The sequence below is a fragment of the Lygodium microphyllum genome, chromosome 28 (genome assembly GCF_053477565.2).
Source record: "Lygodium microphyllum isolate KBCC chromosome 28, Lygodium_microphyllum_v1.1.10, whole genome shotgun sequence".
Classification (NCBI taxonomy): domain Eukaryota; kingdom Viridiplantae; phylum Streptophyta; class Polypodiopsida; order Schizaeales; family Lygodiaceae; genus Lygodium; species Lygodium microphyllum.
This window is the reverse complement of record NC_141162.1, coordinates 110,299,279-110,321,070: the sequence shown is the minus strand read 5'-3', so window position 1 is coordinate 110,321,070 and position 21,792 is coordinate 110,299,279. Positions and strand designations below refer to the sequence as shown.

The 21,792-nt window shown below is 40.3% G+C and overlaps 1 protein-coding gene across 2 annotated transcripts in view; it reads left to right on the top strand.

Moving 5' to 3' along the window:
* LOC148011864 (uncharacterized) overlaps positions 1–19,930 on the top strand; it is a 72,736-nt gene extending 52,806 nt beyond the window's left edge. Inside the window, exons 4-7 of one of the 2 annotated variants that reach the window (XM_087670193.1) lie at positions 679–885; positions 7,724–7,813; positions 17,817–17,949; positions 18,268–19,926. In XM_087670193.1, the coding sequence (XP_087526319.1) occupies positions 679–885; positions 7,724–7,813; positions 17,817–17,949; positions 18,268–18,388 (551 nt within the window). In that variant the 3' untranslated portion in view covers positions 18,389–19,926. Of the gene's footprint in view, positions 1–678; positions 886–7,723; positions 7,814–17,816; positions 17,950–18,267 lie in introns of both variants that reach the window. The other variant, XM_087670194.1, reaches the window with a different exon arrangement.
* Positions 19,931–21,792: the final 1,862 nt, after the last annotated feature.

Below are 21,792 nucleotides of genomic sequence, written 5' to 3'. Positions count from 1 at the left end.
CCTTGCCTTTGCATCCAGAGGAGCAGCCAACATAATCTTTTTCAGGGACGAGGTAGCTGCAACATCCTAGAAAGTATAGTGCATGTTCTGTTTTCCTCCTACATCTGCCTCCTAGTCTCCTTTTCTTGAGAGGAAAGGTGTTCCTGCCTACCTCTTCAGGCACAAGCCATCCATGTCGTGATGTTCCCAGCCCAGAAGTTGGATGACATACCAACGATTCCATTTGGAAATTGATGCCCAAAGTTATCATCACATGTGGTTTGTACCTTTACCTGTCTCATGAGAGTATTTGCAAGTATGTGAGGGCAGACGAAATAGATCTGGCTCTACACATGGGTGTTTTGAGAATTCATTACAACAGTTCTTTCCACTTATGAATAGGTTTTTAGCCTTTTGAACTTGCTCAAAAAAGGCCCTTGCCAGAAGAGGAGTAGAAGATCCAGACAGAAGAATTTCTAAGATTCAGACTATACTTGGCTGATGGGTGTTGCCTTAGATTAGAGAGTAATGGTTGAATAATCTAGAATGCATTGAACTGGTCAATGTAAAGGACTTTCATAAAATATGAACTTATGATGCTTCTATGATGTTCTACAACTTAGTGTAGAAGTTTGATGAGTTCCTGTTTGTGGTTATAAAGCCAGATACTAATTCATTTGGGAATATTTTAACAAACAGCCAGAAAGCATGAGCCAGTTGGAATAGCTTCTGCCCATCATAAATCAACAATTGGAGGACCTTTCAAACTAATAAATCACAAAGGCGAGGTGGTTACAGATCGTGATTTTGTTGGCAAGTGGACACTGTTGTATTTTGGCTTTACATCATGTCCTGATAACTGTCCAGAGGAACTTCAAAAAATTGCAGAGCTTGTAAATAAGATCGGTAGGGTTGTGCTTCATGTTTTTATTTTATTTGTTGGTTTGTTCTCCTTGATGGTATGCTATGAACATTATTGTTATTTACTCAGTTTGAAGATGTTCTCTCTCTTTTTCCTTTTTTTCATAAAGATGAACTCTCTCTCTCTCTCTCTCTCATGAATAGGTGTATATTAATTAATGTATGCAAATATTTACATCAGGCCTTCAGGCCAACCAAACAGAATGATAACTCTCATATCTGGCCTTTTGGCCAGCCTTGAAAATCCAGTCAAGGAGAAGTTAAAGCCAAAAGGCTATTAAAACATAACACAGAAATATCATGCAGGTAGTACAATTAGAGTAGAGTAAACAATATCTGGCCAAGGACAAGCCACATTAGGGAGGACCAGGTTTGCTGAAATCATGGAAAATATTTACCATAAGAGTAATCCTCGAACACGGGCCTCATGACCATGAATACCCAAGGCAGAATAAAAAATAAAGGCATTACGGGTACGCCAAATGTGCTAGAGAGCTGTCCATCTGAGAAAGTGGAAAGGCCAGGGGTGATTTGGGTGCAAAGAGGACAAAGAAGGTATCTTGCCCGGGACCCATGGGCGTCTACTACCGAGTCACCAAGTTGCACACGGAAAACAAAGATTCAAATTTGTCTTGCGAGAAGGCAAGATATGAAGAGATGAATTGGTGTCTCATCACAAGTAGTGCAAAAGATACAACGGCCCCACCAGATCTTGTAGGCACGTAGGACATCCCAAGTAGGAAGACCACCGATAAGCAGCCTCCACACAAACTTTTCCTTGATAAGGAATCTTGGACCTCCACAATTGAAGAAATCTATCCTGCCACTTCTCTGTGCTATCTTGGGTATGTTGGACTTTATTTTCTTTCTCAGTAACCCATTGCTTGTCCTCTACCATCTTGTGGTAGATCTAATTAGCCGACCTTTTCTAAAAATCATCAGGTTTCACAGACATCCAACCTTGCCAAGGTGAATAAGGTTGAAAAGGAGGCAATGGATTATACTGCAGAAGCTGCTCTTGCAGGGTCGACCAAATTTGGCTATAGCCTCTAGGCACCTGAAAGTGTTGTTGTATGTGACACAAAGAATAAAGATGGGACTACCCAAAAATGACAGCATCATGTATCCTTGCACAACCCCAATTGAGCACGTAGGATATCCCCAGTAGAAAGACCACCGATAAGCAATCTCCACACAAAAACTTTCTCATGATAAGGAATCTTGGGCCTCCACAATTGAAGAAATCTATCCCACCACTTCTCTTGGCTATCTTAGGCACGCTAGACTTTATTTGCGTTCTCAGTGATCCATTGCTTGTCTTCTACCATCTTATGATAGATCTAATTAGCTGACCTTTTCTGAAAATCATTAGGTTTCACAAACATCCAAACTTGCCTAGGTGAAGCAGGCTGAAAAGTTGCTCTTGCAGGGTTGACTAGATCTGGCTATAGCCTCTAGGTACTTGAAAGTGTTGTAGTATGTGACACAAAGAATAAAGATGGGACTACCCAAGAATGACAGTATCATGTACTGCTTGGAGCCCCAATCAAGCCATTTGATTAAATTTGTCTCACTGCGATTCTTTGCCTAGCCAATGGAGCAGCCTTGATGTGGCCAACACTTCTGCTTGTAATGAATTCGCCTCCCTTTGGAGATAAAGAGGACACCAAACTCTAAAGTGAAGAATCTCTTTCCAAGAGGCAATCAAATGAGTTAGTTCTCTCTCTCTCTCTCTCTCATATGTAAATGCTGCATAGGTACATGTAAGTAGGACTATGTTTGAGCAAAGGGGTGTGAAGGACTATTGTGCAAAGTTTGTTTTGTAGTATGGATTTAAAGTTCCTGATTGATTTTCTAGAGTTGTTTTTGGCCGACTCTCTACTTTTTGTTTGGATTCAAGTGTTAACTTGTAGAGGTGTCACATCTTATTACTCGATAAGCCATATGCATATTTGTGTGTGTATAAAGAGCTAATGAACAATGGTTTCACAAGAAAAATATATATGAATGTGTGCATTGTGGTGAATTAAATGATTTCATCATCATAGAATGAACCATTAAAGATATTGTTTTTAGCCTCTCTCTATCTTGGAAAAATGGTGATCATGTATTTATTTTGATGGCTAGGTGATCTTGGACAATGACAACTGTGACATTGTAGGTGCTACCCTGAACAATATTGCTGCTTAATAAACTCTTGGACAAGGGTCTACACATAGAATACAAGATATAACCAAAAGAAAAATGATGTGTAGTAAAGCTTCTATGATACTAGGGTAGTAGTCTTGGAAACGATTGATTGTAAGGCATATGCATACTATTGGATAATTTGCTATTGGGATTCCTCTTATGAGGCTCTCATGGTAAGCCCACTTTGTGGTTGTCCATATGACTCTTGTGAGTCTCATTTTACTTATAACCTATATAAAGGTAACCTTGTTACATCATTGGACATTCGGACGAGCGCTAGCAGCATTGGTCACAGTGGCAATAAAGTGTCCCTAATGCTAGTGCATTTGGGGCACGACACTTGTTTATATTAGGGACACTTCATGATGATTGTGACCAATGCCTCTAGGATCCATTCCAATAACACGTCCCCTCATATCCAACCTGTATATAAGACATGACACAAGCCATATCTACGTGGTGTGACATAAAACGTGAGGGAAATAGACATTAGATTGAACCATAGAGCCAAATAGGCTCACCTCGAGCTTGGGAACTAGCCATGTATCGGGTCGCGAAGTCCAAGAGTTGGCATTCCATAACACCAACCCACACTCTCTTGGTGCGAGGACCTATCGGTCAATGGGCCTAAAGTCCAAGAGTGGTGATCACAAAATCACGTGTACAATGGGGCCTTGAGTCCTATAAATAGCACTAGACTTCCCTAACCCTCGTGCATTTGCACTAGGTTACTTTATGACCATTGTACCCAATGTAGCTAGCGTCCATCTAGATGTCTAAAGATGAAACAAACCCATTTAGCACTGTCATGTAAATTAAAGTGTTAATTAATTTATGTGACATCTATGGAGAACATCTTAAGAAGTTGTGATAGTGCATGTAGTATGGGTATATAACTAATAGCACATATAGAGGACACGTGTGACCATGGGCTTAGTCCATTTAAAATATAGGTCTTTGGCCAATTAAGGTGTGGGCATGAGTACTAGAGCGGAGCGGATGATGTGGTAGCCATGCATATACTTACTAGGATTAAGATCATTAATTAATAAATGAAGGTCGTGTTGAGAGGGAGATGAATCGTGCAACTTACACATACTTTTCTATCTCTTTTCTTCTCTCTTCAGTTGCTAGAATCCTAATTTACAAATCAAACCAACAAGTTGAAATATCTCATCTTAGAGCAAAAAGACCTTGGGGATTTAGGAGATGATTTACAAATTTAATGTTTGTTACTAAAAGCTAAAAAGACCTCCCAAGTTGATCAAGGCCCCCCTAAAAGTGCTCACGTTTGAAAAAACTGCCATGATTGCAAATAATAAGCCGTGATTGTTACATCCTTGGACATTTGGATGGGGACTAGTAGCATTGGTCATAGTGGTTATGAAGTAACTTAGTGTGAATGCACTAAGAACACTTTGGGGTTAGGGCAGCTCACTTTTATTTATAGAACTCAAGGCCCTATTGTGCATATCATTTTGTGTGATTACTACTCTTAGACTCTTTGTCCATAGGCCGACGTGTCCATACACTGGAATGATATGGATTGGTGGTATGGGACACTAGTCCTTGGGACGTGGTTGTGACTTGGAGTGTTACTAGCTTCTAGGTGTGTGGGTGAGTTTGTTTGGCTCTATGGCTGGGAGGTGAGTCTGATGTCTAGTCTCTTTATATTCGTGGATATTGCATGTGTTATATCTTGTGTGCAAGTTGGATGAGTTTGGATCCTATTCTACATGAATATATTGATGTTTTTCCATTTGAATTACTTGATGGACTTTTGTTGTCTCATGGTACATTAGATCATAGGATCGAGATATTGTGGCTTGGTAGCCATCTCGTGACTCCTCTCTTGGCAATTGTACTAGTTGTGAAAGAGGAGAACAAGATAACTAGGCAACTTCACGATTACCTAGCTAAGGGTTTATTGAACCTAGTAAGTCTCCATGGGGTGTCCTTGTCCTTCTCGCCAGAAAGAAGGATGACATGATGTGCTTGGGTGTAGATTACAAAAGTCTCAATAATGTGACTGTTAAAAACAAATATGCGTTGTCTAGGATGGATGATCTTATACTCTGTGGTACACGCTATTTCACTAATATTGATCTTAGGTTTGGCTACTATCAGATACGGATAGCTTTGGAGAATGTCTTGAAAATTGTGTTTCAAACACGGTATGGACACTCAATTTTTGGTCCTATCTTTTGGATTAACTAATGCTCCTGCAACTTTCAAGCAAATGATGAACGAGTAATTTTGTCCATATGTTGGAAAGTCACAAGTCATTTTCCCTGATGACATACTTATTTATAGTAACTCATTGGAGGAGCATATGAATCACTTGTGTATCGTTATCTCTTAAGATGAGAGCAATTATTTGCAGAACTATCCAAGTGTGAATTTTTTTGCACAAATCTTTTATATCTCAGACATGTTATCTCAATTGATGGCATCTATATTGATCCCAAAAAGGTTCTGCTCGATTGACCCATTCCAAGGACTATAAGGCAAGTGAAATCTTTCTTGGGTTTTATTGGTTTCTTTTGGAAGTTCAGTAATGACTATGCTCATATTGTTGAAACCTTAACACTTTTGCCTAAGGTTATCAGAAGCAAGAAAAAACGTGTTAGTTTGTTAGTTGTTTGGGCTAGTGAGCTCGATCAGTGTTCTTAAACATTGAAATGGCTGGTTACTACTGCACCAATGTTGTAGATTATTGATCTGAATAAACCTTTCGAGGTTCAAATGGATGCGAGTAATTATGCTATGGTGCTATCCTTTAATTTGATGGCTGACTTGTTGCATTTGAGAGCTGTAAGCCTATGGACGCCCAAACACGTTACACCATTGTGTTAAAACATAGGCATGGTAGTAGATCTGTGGGAAAGAGCGTGTAATTTAGATACCAGATTTTAGATGCTTGGATTGATACTTCTTGTTCAGACAGCTCGATTGAATGTTGGGATAAGAAAATACGAAGGTCAATAGATGTGGCAAGAAACTTTGGTAGAAGCAATGCTCATCATCTCAAGTATCTTGATTCATTGGCTTTGGATGCTATGAGTAGTTTGCTCTCCATTGCTGATGAGTAGCCTCATGATGGGATATTGGGGCTGACTATTGCAACCTTGTAGCATTCAGTCTTTTGTGAGTTTTATTCCTTAATTCCATTGCGTTTCTCGTCTCCTTCTTTTCTATTTACTACGTGTTCAGTTCCCCTTTTGTTGCGCACTCTCACAGAGCCCTTATATTACAGTTTTTGGATGACAAGCAAAGAAGAGTTAATGTCCTCGAGAAGAGAATTAGCTTGTGGGGGCTGGAGGCAGATCCATTTACTTAGATGAGGATATGGGGCAGGAAGGAGTTCATAGATATGGCCATGTCATCATTGATGCAACGTGGTTGCATATGGACATGTGGTCAATGAGACAGATACAGCTTGTAGTTTGGAACTGCAGTAGAGCACTTTGGTCAAATCTTGGATGGATGGAGGTGGCAATTAGATGCAGGTTCATGATCGTTCTTTCAAAAACAAACTTGAGTCTAGATAGGAGACTACCACGCATAGCAGGGTCTTATGGTAAGGATACAGAGAACAAGCAGGGCTAGATGATCTCCTGAGGGCGGGATGGCCATTCTATCGATGATAGAGCTTCAACTGAGTGTCAGTATTGTGAGCAAGGAGTCAGGACCTAGCGGCCTGCTTTATCTGGATAAGAAAGACAACAACATGAGATCTAGCAATACTAGGATTTGTGCCAACTATTCCTGCACATGAATTTGAGGAGACTTGGAGGCAGATTTGCGAGCCAAGATCATTTACACCCATCTTGGCACCATCATATGTAGAGTTCCTCTACCATGTCCTCCTGTCCAAAAAAAAAGCACCCTGCAGCTGTTCAGACCACTACTTCAGGCATCCGGATTCGGAGGGTAGAACTGTTCTTAGCCTCTACTATTACGGCTCCATTTCTACCACCCCTCTTCAAGTAGATGGCTTTCACTATAGATGGAGTATGTACACCATCACTCCCATTCTCAGATCTGGTGACGCCATGACCCAAGTCTTTATGTTTGTTCTTGAGTCTTCATTCTTTCTTGCAGATGAGTATGGTGTGTTAATTGACATTACTGTTTAACCATGCAGGTTGTGTCATATTAGGACAGATAGCTTGAAATTCATCTGTAAGTTCATGTTCTTACTGAATATTGTAGTTGCTTCAGAGGAGATGGATCTGACTGACCTAATCTTTAATTGGTTGGCCCAAGCTGAGTAAATTTTGCGTCGACCTCTGATCATAGCTAGATTGGAGGGAGGCTAAACACACTGCTGAACTGCAAGAGACTCTATTCTTTTCAGCACCAAAACCTAGTTCTTCAACCTGCTAGGCCACTTAAGACAGGTGTATGTGATTTCACTGAAGTCTCTGATGCACACATCAAGTAGTCAATAGTGTTCCTAATGCGACGGAGCCACATGCAGGAAACCTGAAGTCATTTTCGCACCAAATGTGGGCATTTGTCAGCCATGTGCAATTTGTAGCTTACCACTTATACTTCTTTTTAACAGCTGGTAAGGTGGTAGGAACATTGGTACAACTTACTTTTTCATTGAGTATTTTGCAATATGCAGAAAAGAAAAAGAAACAGGAAGTGGTGCCAGTTTTTATCACCCTTGACCCTGAACGTGACTCTGTGGCACAGCTTGCAGCCTACATTTCAGGTTCTGAGTTTATCCTGTATATAGTGGTTGTTAATATATGAATTGTTCGATTGTAGCATGAAATCATGTTTACTGCTTGGAAGGCCTTGATGACTGCAGGAGCAAAAGTGAGGAGTTTTGGTTATGTATTAACCCTTCATCAGTACAGTTTTTTCACAGAATGGGATGCTGCTTATATCTACTTGTTTTGATTTTTGTTCATGATAGGTGTTGTGATTAACTTTGTTCATAATATAGTTTGTGATTAGGATTTATTTGTGTGCTAAGATGTTGACATAGAGGTTGCATTTGTACCGCTATAATAATATGTACAAGCGGTATACATTGGATGCATTGTTTGTCTGGTTCTCAACATCGTAGTTTCCCTCAATGCCATAGACACTGAAAATTTCTTAAATTCACTTTAGAACAGCAGCAGCCTCAATTAAAATTAAATAAGGGACATGCAGGGAATATTTTAAGGGGGTTTATATTATATTTGCATGAAGTGGTCACCTTTTGTTTATATGAAGTGGTTTACACCAGAGTTACAGCATAAATCTCTTGGGTTGTATCGATGTAAAAGGAGTATGCGTGTGTATATTGGAATATGATTAGGTTTAAATGTAGCATTACATTTATGCTTGTGTGAACAACCAAGTGTTATGCTATGTATCCCTTTTAGGTGGGAAGAGCTGTGGGAAGTGGTATCAGTGTGTATGTCATGTGAATGGACATTCCCTGCAAAAGGCTACATGCATTTTTTATGTCTTTCTTTCACCTGAGAAAATTTCTCCCATTGCTTGATAAAAACACTGCATAAGCAACATGGGATGGAAGTAAAGAGATTGACTGCTCTATAGGAACAAAAATGGCAGGATAAGTGGAGGTAGTGTAAGCCACCACTTGGCCGCGGGGGTATTCCTGGTATGTGGGAGGCATGCTGAATGAAAGAGGGCCCAGGTCTCTAGGTAGAAGGAATGAAAAAAATTTATAAGTGGAGATCGGGGAAACTACTTAGTGGGAGGATATTTGCACTGTATGTGGGAGGCATGCTGAATGAAAAAGGGCCCAGATTTCTAGGTAGAGGAGGAGGAATGAGGACACACCTAACTAAAGCACAGGGAGATGGGCACAGATCTCTAGGTAGAGGAGAAATGAGGAGTTACCTAAGATTAGCACAGGGAGATGGGCCTTGGAGTCTGTCCAAGTTGTGTTACAGTGTGCTTAATATCCACAAGATGTGGTACGTGGTGTCCGCAGATGACCACGTTGCTGCTTATTGGAATGTTTTGATTTAACTCTTGTGCAATTGACAAGGTAACTTGACAAGGTAGCAACTCTCTAATCTTCCCCTCTAGCACAGCAAGTCATCCTAAGTTTGCCTTTGTCTGCATCTTTTCTTATGGGGTACATTCTGAACAGTAGCCCCACTGTAGCAGTCCCTAGAAAGACTCCCTTCAAGGCATTTTATGGCACTCATGTGAGAAAACATGGATCTAGAGCAAAGCACTGACTATGGAGGATGGAAGTCGGTAACAAGACTCATAGTGACACAGACAAGAAGACAAACTATTACTCAAGTGAATTAGGTTCCAAGATATAGGCTTGGACTCATAAACACAATCTTGAGCTGACCATGACAGAGACACAGAATGAAGTACTAGTACAAAATAGCATATATTGAAAAGTGAACCAAGTACATGTCTTTATAGCTTTTCAGCTTCTCCACTCTTCTCATTGTGCATATGGGATTCGGGACATCTCTTCTTGGAGCATACATCATTTGTTATTTCTCAAACACCCTCCTCAAATGATGAGTCCCTACACTTGCCGGCATTTGTTCCCCCTACATGATAACATAGCCCAGGAGATTAGCTCATAGGCAGCCTAGTCAAGTTAAAGCTTGAGACTTTACATCTTTGGCAAGGATTTTTACAAAGCAAATCCACTAAGGGAAACATAGAGATCCACTATGGGAACAAATTCCTTAGAACAATCTGTCAGAGTTGTTGATGGTAGCGGAAGCATCTTCTTCTTCTTCTTCATTCATGAATTGACTTTGGTGGTGGTCATAGTGCATTTGCTGTGCTATTGTCTTGTGGAAACATTCACTGGCAATAATGCGTCTTACCACAATAATGACATGTCATCCGACTTTTGTTATCGGTGTTGAATCCTCGACCTCTTCCTTTGGGTCCAACAGCTCCTTTGGTGTATAAGAGATTTTTCTTAGATGATGGAATACCATCTCTTACATTCTTGTTATTTTGTTTGTTCTCTTCATCAAGAAGAGAGTGCTCAATATCTTTAAGTAAGACACTGGGAACATTGCTTAGTATTGAAACAAGGTTCTCATATGGTTCATGATTAACACTGGCAAGTAGCACTGCTATTGCCTCATCCTCATCAATGGTCTTTTTAAGTGTTGCTAGTTGAGTTTTAAGGCTCTTGAACTTATTGATGTGTATAGTCATAGATGAGTTGTCTTTTACATTCAACTTATAAAACTGCATAAGTAATTTTGCCTTTGAGTTCTTTGCTTGTGTACCAAAGATTTTGTCAAGTTCTTCCCATGCCTTCTTTGCACCTCTGATACTAGAGATATGGTGTAATACATCATCTGATAGACCCTAGGCAATAATACCCAGAGCTTTGTTGTTCATCTTTTTCCATGTCTTTGTTTTAGGCTGGTCTTTTGCAGCATCTTCCTCTTTAGCATCTTCTGCATCATCTTCTTCAAAGAGATCCCACAGGTCTTTCCTCATGAGATGATATATGGTTTTCTCTTTCCAGGCGTGAAAGCCTTTACCATTAAACTTTGCTCTCTGCTCCAATTCAGTCATCTTAAAAGGAGGTCTTACTACGAGAACACTCGGGTGGTGTCTATCCTTTTACACATAAATCGAGACTTACAAATGGATTTGATCAACGGGGCTTGAAATCATTACAAGTGCTGAGAATAGGCTTTTGAGTAGCTGAGGTAAAATCAATGTCTGTCTTGTTCATGAGTGAGCTAAATACACAAGTGTTAAGAGACACTGATTGAGTATCAAGAGATACTATTGATGTTGAATCTCCTTGTTTAGCTAGATGTTGCTCAATGATCTCCTCCCCTTATTGACTCGGAGTATTGTGGACTGAGCTTGAACTCAGATCAGAATGGCAACAACTTGAATGTAGACCAGTATTGGTGGCCAAGGAAAACAGGATAGGGTAAGGGGGACTGATAAGGTGATGGCCCCCCTTGATGGTATAGGTGGCCCCCTAGAGTCACACTATCTCTAGACTTCTTGCAAATACAATTGGTTGAAAATTTAAAATTTGGATTCTAGTCGGTTTATTTGTGTCTATATTTTGTCCCTCTTTCCATCCTTGAATGTTGCTTAAATTTTTTACGAAACATCTCCTCTTGCAAATGACCATGATTTGTACTGATAGGAATTTCTGAGCATCCTTATGTATGGAAAAGTTTTATTTTCACGCAAGATTATGGAATTGGTGGCCTTGTTGCATTTTCGACAAGGATAAGTTTTTCTATCACTCTAATTGCCTCCTTACCCTATACCAGCTTTGCCATGGAGAGGTATAGTCAGAGGAACATCACAACTTTAGATGCTTACTATACTATGAGATTAGGGGAGATGTTTGTTTATAGAGATATTTGTTGGGAAATAGGTCAAATGATGTATGCTGCAGGATGAGAAGACTTGTGTATCCCATAAGCACAGTGAGGAGAGTGGAGAAGCTGGAAAGCTATAAAGACATGTACTTGGTTCACTTTTCAATGATATACTATCGTATTTTGTACTTCACTGTGAGTCTCTGTCATGTCCTACTCGAGATTGTGTTTATGAGTCCAAGCATTCTATCTTGGAACCTAATTCAACCGAGTAGCAGTTAGTATCATTTGCCTATGTTGTCATGGTTCTAGTTACTACATTCCAACCTCCATAGCTATAGCCATGCTCAAGATCCATGTTTTGTTACATGGTATCAAAGCCATGGTGGGCGTGGTCTAGCTTTCCTCACTACTCCTTGAGCCCCTCACACTCTTTGGTCAACTCAGTGCAAGCATTTGAGTTCATCACCTACTTCATTCTCACACATCTCTTCTTAGCCACCATAGCCAACATGCACCCACTTACCTTGGAGCCTTTGGATCTATTCATACAAGGCATGTCTCATTGAGGTTTCTTCAGGAAAGTTGCTCAGCAACTCAGAGCACAACATCCTACTACTTGAGATCTCAATATTGTGGAGTATGCAGGGCGACATTATAAAAAAAGTGACTTGCTGTCTCTGTTGTGCCCTGTGATGGTCGTTTAGCCGGATCCACCAGTATGTTGCATCATTTAGCTTGCGCCTATAGGGCTGTCAAAGGCCTTGATATAGGCTATCTTCCACCCAAGTCTTGGCCCGAATGGTTGCACCTATCTCTTGTGGTGACGAAAAAACCAGGGCTGTCTGGAACCCTAGCAGAGGAAGCCATAGCCAGAAACTTGAAAGCTTGGCATCCTTGTTCTTTTCTCATTGCTATCATCAATAGTGATTTTGATCGCTCTGACATTACCTCTGAAGTCTATTGCAGATCTGGAAGTGCCCAAGGAAGCTCAAAAATTACCTCTGAAGTCTATTGTAGATCTGGAAGTGCCCAAGGAAGCTAAAAAATTACCGAGCAACATCAAGCCCAATATCAAGTTTTTCAAGACATAGTATCTATTGATACTCAATCAGTGTCTCTTGGCAATTGTGTATTTAGCTCACTCATAAATAAGCTATTCACTGATTTTACCTCAACTGCTCAAAAGCTCATTTTGAGCGCTTGTAATGATTTAAAGAACTATTGATCAAATCCATTTGTAAGTCTCTGCTGGCTAGCCTAGCCTGTGATTCACTCCATCTTTCTCTGTAAAAGGATAGACACTGTCAGAGTGTTCTCGTGGTAAGGCCTTCTTCTAAGATGGTTGAATTGGAGTAGATAGCAAAGTTTAATAGTGAAGACTTTCACGCCTGGAAGGAGAAAACCATGCACCATCTCATGAGGAAAGATCTCTGGGATCTCTTTGAAGAAGATGATGCAGATGATAAGAAAGAAGATGCTGTGGAAGACCAGCCTAAAACAAAGGCATGGAAGAAGATGAATAACAAAGCTCTAGGTATTATTGCCTGGGGTCTATCAAATGATGTATTACACCACATCTTTGGCATCAGGGATGCAAAGAAAGCATGGGAAGAACTTGACAAGATCTTTGATACACAAACAAATAACTCCAAGGTAAAATTACTTATGCAGTTTTACAAGTTGGATGTAAAAGACAGTTCATCTATGACTGTACATATCAATAAGTTCAAGAGCCTTACTTAGCTAGCAACTCTTAAAAAGAACATTGATGAGGATAAGGCAATAGTAGTACTACTTGCCAGTGTTAATCATGAACCATATGAGAACCTTGTTTCAACACTAAGTAATGTTCCCAGTCTCTCACTCAAAGACATTGAACACTCATTACTTGATGGAGAAAGTAAATTTAAAAGCAAGGATATAAAAGAAACCAGCTCAAGGGATAACCTCTTGTAAACCAAGGGTACTTATGCAGCAAAAGGACGTGGTCGAGGATTCACCACCAATAGCAACAAGGACTGAATTATTTGCCATTACTATGGCAAGACTGGCCATGTAGCCAGTGAATGTTTCCACAAGAAGAAAGTACAATAGGTGCAAGATGATCACCATCAAGGTCAGTTTATGAATGAAGAAGAAGAAGAAGATGCTTTTGCTACCATCAAAAACTCTGACAGATCATTCTAAAGAAATTTTCATTGCATCTTTTCCATAATGAATCATGTTTTTCCCATAGTGGATTTGTATTAAAAAAAAAACCCTTGCCAAAAATGTAAAATTTCAAGCTTGACTTGACTAAGTTGCCCATGAGCTAGTCTCTCGGGCCATGTCATCATGTAGGGGGGCAAATGCGAGCAAGTGTAGGAATTCATCATTTGAGGGGAGGGGTGTTGGAAAATAGGTCAAATGATGTATGCTGCAGGATGAGGAGACTTGTATCCCATAAGCATAGTGAGGAGAGTGGAGAAGCTGGAAAGCTATAAAGACATGTATGTACTTGTTTCACTTTTCAATGATATACTATTGTACTTTGTACGTCAATGTGAGTCTCTGTCATGTCCTATTGGGGATTGTGTTTATGAGTCGAAGCATTCTATCTTGGAACCTAATTCAACCGAGTAACAATTAGTATCATTTGCCCATATTGTCATGGTTCTAGTTACTACATTTCAACCTCCATAGCTAGAGCCATGCTCAAAATCCATGTTTTGTTACAATATTGGCCCACTTGGTCTAGTGGTAGACTACCTTGACCTAAGATGTCTAGCTCTTTTCCTTCTGGAGCTACAAAGACATCCAGAGGGTCTTCTAAATACAAAGCCAAAGATTACCAGCACTTTTAAGGCCCACCAACATACCATATAAATACACTCCAACCCATATCATGAAAAGGGGCTTACAATTAGAGCCTTGGATATCAAGGCAGCTAGAAGCCCCAAACTACTTCGATACAAGTGACCATGGCCTTCTTAGGCTCAAACTAATAAAATCATGGCACGATATTGTAGAACCGTGGAGGAGATATGGTAGAGACTACTACAAGGTGGAATAGTTATGGGAGCCATCCTTGCCCCTTGCTCGATTATAATATATTACATCCCGTCATACCCATTGGATGGAGCTAGTAATAGGTTTCTAACTTCTCATCATGATTGTTTTGTCTAACATGCTAGGATGCATTCAGCTAGAATCAGAGTCTTTTCAGTTTTACATGATGCTAGAGGGCAAGGATTGTTGTTGTATATTGATCTATCTCATAGGTTCATTTGTCTTCTGGTAGATTTTAATATACCTTTTTCTTTCTTTCTTGTCTACCTCTCCAACCAAGAAAAAAAAGGGAACGGGAACTCTAAACTCTCCCAGTCTATTTGGCTGATTGGGTATTTGCTCTACTCTCTCTGTCTCTCATGGTATAATTTGCTAGCCCTTGGTTGCTGGATCTTTTGGAGCTGTGAATCCTGGATTTTTGAAGGTTTAGGGGAAGGGCTTCTGTAGCTAGGTTGAAGGAGGCGGAGATTCCTTGCTACAAGAAATATATATTAACATCTATTAGGGGGCAAATCGGGCTATGGTAGAAGTTCATGTCTAGAGTATCATTTAGAATCTGAAAAGAAATGAAACTAGTCAAATGCTTCCCATATCTAGTCCCCATCTACCATGGTATACAAATACAATCATGATGAATAGAGAATAAGGTGCCACTAACTCCTTACAATGGGTATGTTCACAGTTCCATGTTCCTGCTTGTTTTGAAACAACATTTTGGCATTCCTGGTCCCTGTTTGCCCTGTTCCATGTCACTATGCTAAGGGTGTCAAGAAATAGTAGGGTTTGCGGGGAGAAGCACAGAGTGTATGGTAAACACTGAGATAAATAAACTTAGAAACACTGAAGAAGAAGATGAATCAAGAATGATGAACATTGAATCATGCTAATACAATGCAACAGAGCTCGGAGGTAATTGCACTATCCTGGCTGATGAAAGAGCACCACCTAGAAGGAATTGGCACTCTCAAGGGAGTAAAATGCAATCCTTCGGTCAGAGGTGTTGATGATGAGAAAAGAAGCTCCTCTATGGAGGGAGTGAAACACAGTCCTCCGGACAGTGGAATGTTGAAGTATGCACCAAGAGATGGACAGCAGTGAAGGGAGTGAAACACAATCCTTGGAGCTGTCAGAGATGAAGGATATACTGAAATCTCTCCATAATGATGGCTTCTATCAAGACGACTGCTGGGCAACCAAGTAGAGAAGAAAACACAAGTATGTCGGTGAAGATCTCTCCTGGTAAGTGGGTGCAAACAGGCAACTACTGGGCAGCCTTTCAGTAGTGGAGAAAGCACAAAAACGCAGGTATCTGATGTAGGGATTATAAAGAGGGTGTAACCTGCTATAGATGCTTTGAATCAGCTGCAAACGCAGCCTCCATAAAATGGCTAATTGCTGGATAGTGTCACCTAGGTGCTGGGATGGTAGCAGGAGTCGGAAATACACAATAATGATGAAGATAATCTGCTGCACCAGTCCAGGGAGGAGTAAAAGCAGTAAACGCAGCAATGGAAATGATGAATAACAGGTGGCTAGGCTATGTGGACTCAAAATGCAGCAATCTAGAGTGTCTAGAGCCATTGCCTACTAGGAAGGTGTCACGATCAGCTGGACAGCACCACGAACCAAGATATCCACCAGGGTAAGGGGTGTGGACAGCAGTGGTAAGAGGGCTTAGGCTGAAGTTGTAGGGGGGAATGATGATGGATGAATGAGAGAGTAAGCATAGAGTGATGAATGCTTGTGCCCTCTTTATAGGTACATAAGCCATTGAATTGTCTGGGGTGGCGCCTCAGGATCTCGAGGCTATTGGACACCATCATGAAATTGAACTCTGGAAACCAGCTTTCCTTGGGTGGGTAGACATTGGGAGGGGGGATATGGCTGATAGAATTCTTACTGAGTATCCACCTACCATGCAAGTTAAGGACTCTTTCAGACAGGAATCCATGTCCGTAAGAAGTAGTTGTCTTGGAGAACAATCTCACATGTGGGGATGTCTAGCTGGAGTCCAGGTGGAGGCTACTCTGAATCCTTCTTTAGTTGATTGGGAACCAGATGCATAGGCAGTATGAGGCTCTCGATTTCCAGCTGCTCCTAAGGGAAGCTAGTGGAAGCACTCTCACTAGTGTACTTGTTGTAGGAGTGTCCAAATTTACCTATGGAACTTGTGTTGCCATCTAGGGAGAGAAGGCTCAAAAAAGGGAGGGTGAAGGCAGGGGTGAGCTTTGGGAAGGCTGTGTGGAGCAGAACAATGGAAGGTTAATTGCAGGAAGGCAGGGGGAGCTGAAGGATGGTGGGACAAGCGGAGGCAGGCTGCGGAATGACAAAAGGGATGAGCTGGAGGATGGCCCTGTGTGGGGTGGGGACAGAGAGGTGGGGGAGAGCTGAAGGCGGCAGGGGGGAAGTACAGGCAAATGGCTGGGAAGACTAGGGGCTTAGATTGCAACAGGGAGCAGAGTTCAGTGTGGCTTCTTGTCCTGTGCAGTGTGCTGAAAAGAAAGCAATATTAGCGTCTTCACATGGCCAGATGTACGAGTTCTCACTCCACAAGGCATGGTGATGACTTTCTGGCAGACTTGAAGACTCCATGGTCTGGGTAAACTTGTACAGGCAACAGATCCATGCGGAGAATGAGGCAAACAATGATTCCAGAGTGACCTTTCTTGTACTAAATTTAAAATACATATAATAATTTCGACAATGTTTGTGTGCCATGGGATTTCTATTGGCTTGCAGATATTCTACTAGATCATATATACTAAAAGATTTACTTTTACAACCTCAAGACAGACCCAATAATTCTAGACTTACTGCAAAAACACAAACAAATAGTTAGGGTATTTATCTTTGCTATTAGACTCCTTGTTTGTACATTATTTGGGCCCAGCACAAAAGCAGACCCTCACTGTCTTGTATCTTGCTGAGAGCTCTTTGAGTGCATCTTTGTTTTACTCAGTCAGCTATCCTTCCATAGCCTTCCATCGTGTCCACTCATCTGCTTACGGTGCTCCGATCTGGAAACATAAAAGGCCTATCATTTTTTGTACTGGATCCCCGTCTAGAGGCTTCAGTTTTGAGAGAGAGTCCTTACTCCTCTTTATCCTCTTCTATGCCTCGAACACGTTCTATCCTTTGATGTACAGTAGGCAGTTGATCTTGCAACAAACAGTCATTCGCAACAGCAAGCAAACTTTGCAGCTGCCTTTCTGGATTGAGAACCAAGTTAAAATGCAAGTGTCTTCTGTTCAACAATTCATTCTTTCTGCTGTGGTTGCATTCTTGGATTAAGATGCAAGTATGTATTGTTCCACATTCCATTGTTGCTGCTTATATTTGCTTTATTTGCAGAGTTCCATCCAAAAATGGTAGGTCTGACTGGGTCCGTTGACGAAATTCGTAGAGTTGCCCGTGAATACAGGGTGTTCTTTAGAAAGGTTGAAGACGAAGGAACTGACTACCTTATAGACCACTCAAATTTTATGTAAGTCTGCTAATTGGTTGACTATCAACCTAGTTATGCTGTCTCTGTCATTCTAATTAGAGCTCTGCGTACCTTATAAAGGGAAAGTTTAGGGTGCTAACAATGCGTCAATCACAAGTGAGGAGTCAAGCAGAATTTTTTTAACTCTCAGCATCAGGGAAATTTAAAAGTTCAGGGAATCTTTTTAGTCAAGGCAGGTGTAGAAATAGTTGGCAAACACATACAGAAGCTATTTTGGCTTGATATTTGTACTGTTTTGCAAGGCTGACTTTAGTGTGACATCCTTCTGAATTGGTCTGAACGCACTTGTTTTGACAGATATCTTCTAGATCCAAATGGCAACTTTGTTAAAGTTTTTGGACGAGAATATGATGCTGATAGTTTATTTACCGAAATATCCAATGAAATGGAGAAGATTAGTAGTGCTTCACACACGTAAATGGCAGTAACCATTTGTTGATTTTCCACATTAGCTTGTGGCAGATGGTTTATAAAAATGATGCAGTGAGAAATTGGCAAGACTGGGACCCTTATTGAAGGGGAATAAAACCTATATGGCAGAGGGTATTGGCATGATAAGTGGAATGTGATTTTTTGGGGAATTCATTTGTGAAGGGGGCTTCAGAATCAGCCTGCCTCTTTCTACGCCCAACTTTTAGTGAGAGGGACATTTTTGGCATCCTTCATCAAGATCCAAATTGTGCATGCATGAGCATCATATGGAACACAACCAGCTTATGAATGACTTCCAGCCCTGTTCTCATCTTTAACCCCCCTGCTGTATCTTGAAAGCAAAGATATATCTCAACATGCAAGAAAAAAACCTTTTTATGGGTGTAAAAAACTTGGCATTATAAGGTTATGTGAATATGCCAAGCATGGGGTGGTCTTCAGCAATGTTTACCATTACTTTTCTTGAGGCTCCACTAGAGCTCTTTGCCACTTCTTCAGCTTGATGATCAGTAGACTACAAGGCCTGTTGAAATGTACATTCATGAAGAGTGAATGAGGTGCAAGCAGGAGAGTGGAGAAATCCTGCGAGTGTAATGCATAAATATATGAGTACACAATGATTGGAGAGAGGCCATAAGCATCCAAGTGACCATAACGTTTTGAGGTGGATCAGAGATGGGTTCATGAGATGCAAGCATGAGTGTAGAGAAATCCCATAATCAAAGTGTAATGCATGAATATGTGAGTATATAAGAAGCGAAGAGAGACTTGGGCATTTGAGTATGATCACAACCTTGTGATGTGGATGGAAGACCTCTCCCGCATGTGAGGTGACAGGCGTAAAGGAATGACAGTGTGGAGCTGAATTTTAGCTCATCGTGTTTTTGCTTTGAGAAAGCTGGTTTGATTGTAAAGAGACTATAACCACGCCAACTCTTTATCTATCGAACCGAATTACCTCCTTGCAACACACTTAGATTCACAAGGCTAACAACCCTACAACATAGATCATTCTTTAGCAATTCCATTTGTCTCCGTATCTTCAATTAACAAACTACAATGTAATGCTTCTTTGACCTACTTTCACCAAGCTTGAAAATAGCCATCTGCAATGACTAGATGTTTATGTTTCATGGCAATTTACGTGCCCCAGGAATCCATGCTTCTTATCCTCTATCTTTGATTGCAAAGCTAGGAAGGATTTTTCAACATAATCCATGGGAGGGCATTGTTGTCTACTTCAGGCTATGCTTGTCAATTTGGGCATCCTTCTAGTGTGCAAAGCTTGTACATTAGCCTATTTGCCCTAGAGTTTTAGCTTGAGAGTTGCACCAATCTTCGAGTTGATGAATGGCAAGGACAAAAGAGGATGGCTAGTTTTCCTTTTCTTTTTCTATGATAACATGCAGGCAATCAAGCTCTTGGCTAATAAACAAAAGGTATCTTTAAGGGAGTTATCATCTTTGATTTCGAAGGTTTTAGAGTTTCATATATCATTCCATCATTGTATATCTTTGGTATATGATTGTCATGAAAGCCTAGGTTAAACAAAGCATTTGGAGCAATTATTGAAAGCAACCCTTTAAATTTAGGTGACTTGAGTTAAAGAGGAGTTGTTTCTTCTCTTTTTGATTGCAATCTTACTATTTTAGAATCATTTTCCATCCACATCGCTAATGGTGTGACTTCAACTTAGAGACAAGTCACTATTTACTGACAATAGGGTTAAATTTGTGCAGTCAAATATTACCAACTTTGGTAAGCTTTGAAGTAATCTAATGTCTCATGAGTATCCCCATGGTTGTTTAGAATTCAATCCCTTGATAAGGACAACAAAAGAACTTGGATTTAAACTTGCAAATTGGGCAAACCAATGACCCTTTTATGTTTGGTTAATTATCTTGGGTCCATGATATATTGGTCCCATTGCTAATTACAAAAACTACATAGGAAGGGCTTATGTGATTTTTCGTACTTAGCAAGCTTTACTAAACACAGACACCATACGAACAAAAAAAACTAGAGGGGAAATCAATGGCTTGATCACAATTACTCTTAACGATTGATGTTAGGGGCACATAGACCACTATTGCAATTTGACTTAAAGCTTTGTCTAGTGGTACAACTATTTTATAGACTATTCAAACCAATAGGCTTGCAAGACATATAAAGATATCTCTTGAACCTAGCACATTGACTTGCAATGCAATGTTATTGGGGTTTCGTGTACCCCTTCTTCAATGCATGCATATACATAAGTGACTTTCTAGCAATGTATGTCATTAACATAAATTAGACTCACTTTGTGTGTATAAGTAGTAATCAATCTCACTTCTAGTGTATCCTAGAGATCTCATGACTTTCCACGTGTACTACACGTCACATATTTTGTATGTCAGGCATGGTGAGCTTGACAACGCGGCATGCGTAGAACTTATAATACCATTTCTCGAGACCTTGCTTCAATCTGTATAGGCAATTGGGAAGTTTATACACAACCTTTTTCTTGCCTTCCACAACAAATCCTTTTGTCATTGCATATAAATACCCTAATGCAATTCCCCATGCAAGAAAGTTATTTTTATATCCATCTACATAAGGTTCATATCTTTTTAGGTAAGCAATTCAATTACCACACAAAGGGTTGCCCTCTTAACTACTGGTGGTGAGATCTTATCAAACTCTATCCTTGTCTTGCTTGAAGCCTTTCGCTTACTAATCTTGCATTTTATTGAGGCAATGCATAAGGTGGATTTATTCTTAGCTTGTAAATCCATTTGCATGGTAAGGCATGCTTGCACTTAGGCAAAGGGACCAACTTCAAGTATCATTTTTGACCAAAGCTTCCATATATAACTATAATCCCTAGTCATAGTATTAACATAACATGAAGGCTCACTACAATCTATAGCTAGATATAGTCAAGAGACAATGTGCCACTCTAGTGGATAAGAGACTCTTGTAGAGCATCTCAACACTAGCTCAACTTAAGCTCTTGGTTGTCTAAGCCCTACATTATGTGTGATAGCTCATACACTTTTCTCATATGGTGGTTGTTCATTCTCTTGAAATTCCATCATAGTATCTCAATTGTCTTCATGGCATGTACGAGGAAAATGAACTTGTTGGATTTAGGATCAAGCTTGTTTTGATTATTCTTAGATATATGCGTGTAAGCCTCATAGCAAACACCTCTAGGTAATCTTAAGAAGGTTTTTTAAAACCAAACCTCACCTCCTCTAATATCTTGCCATCCAATGGCTTGTGAGGTGATTGATTAATCAAATGAACAATGATCTTAATAGCTTCAGCTCAAAAACTATAAGCAAAACTCACATTAGATCATACCCCATGAATCTTTTCTTAGATGGTTTCAATTATCGTTTTAGC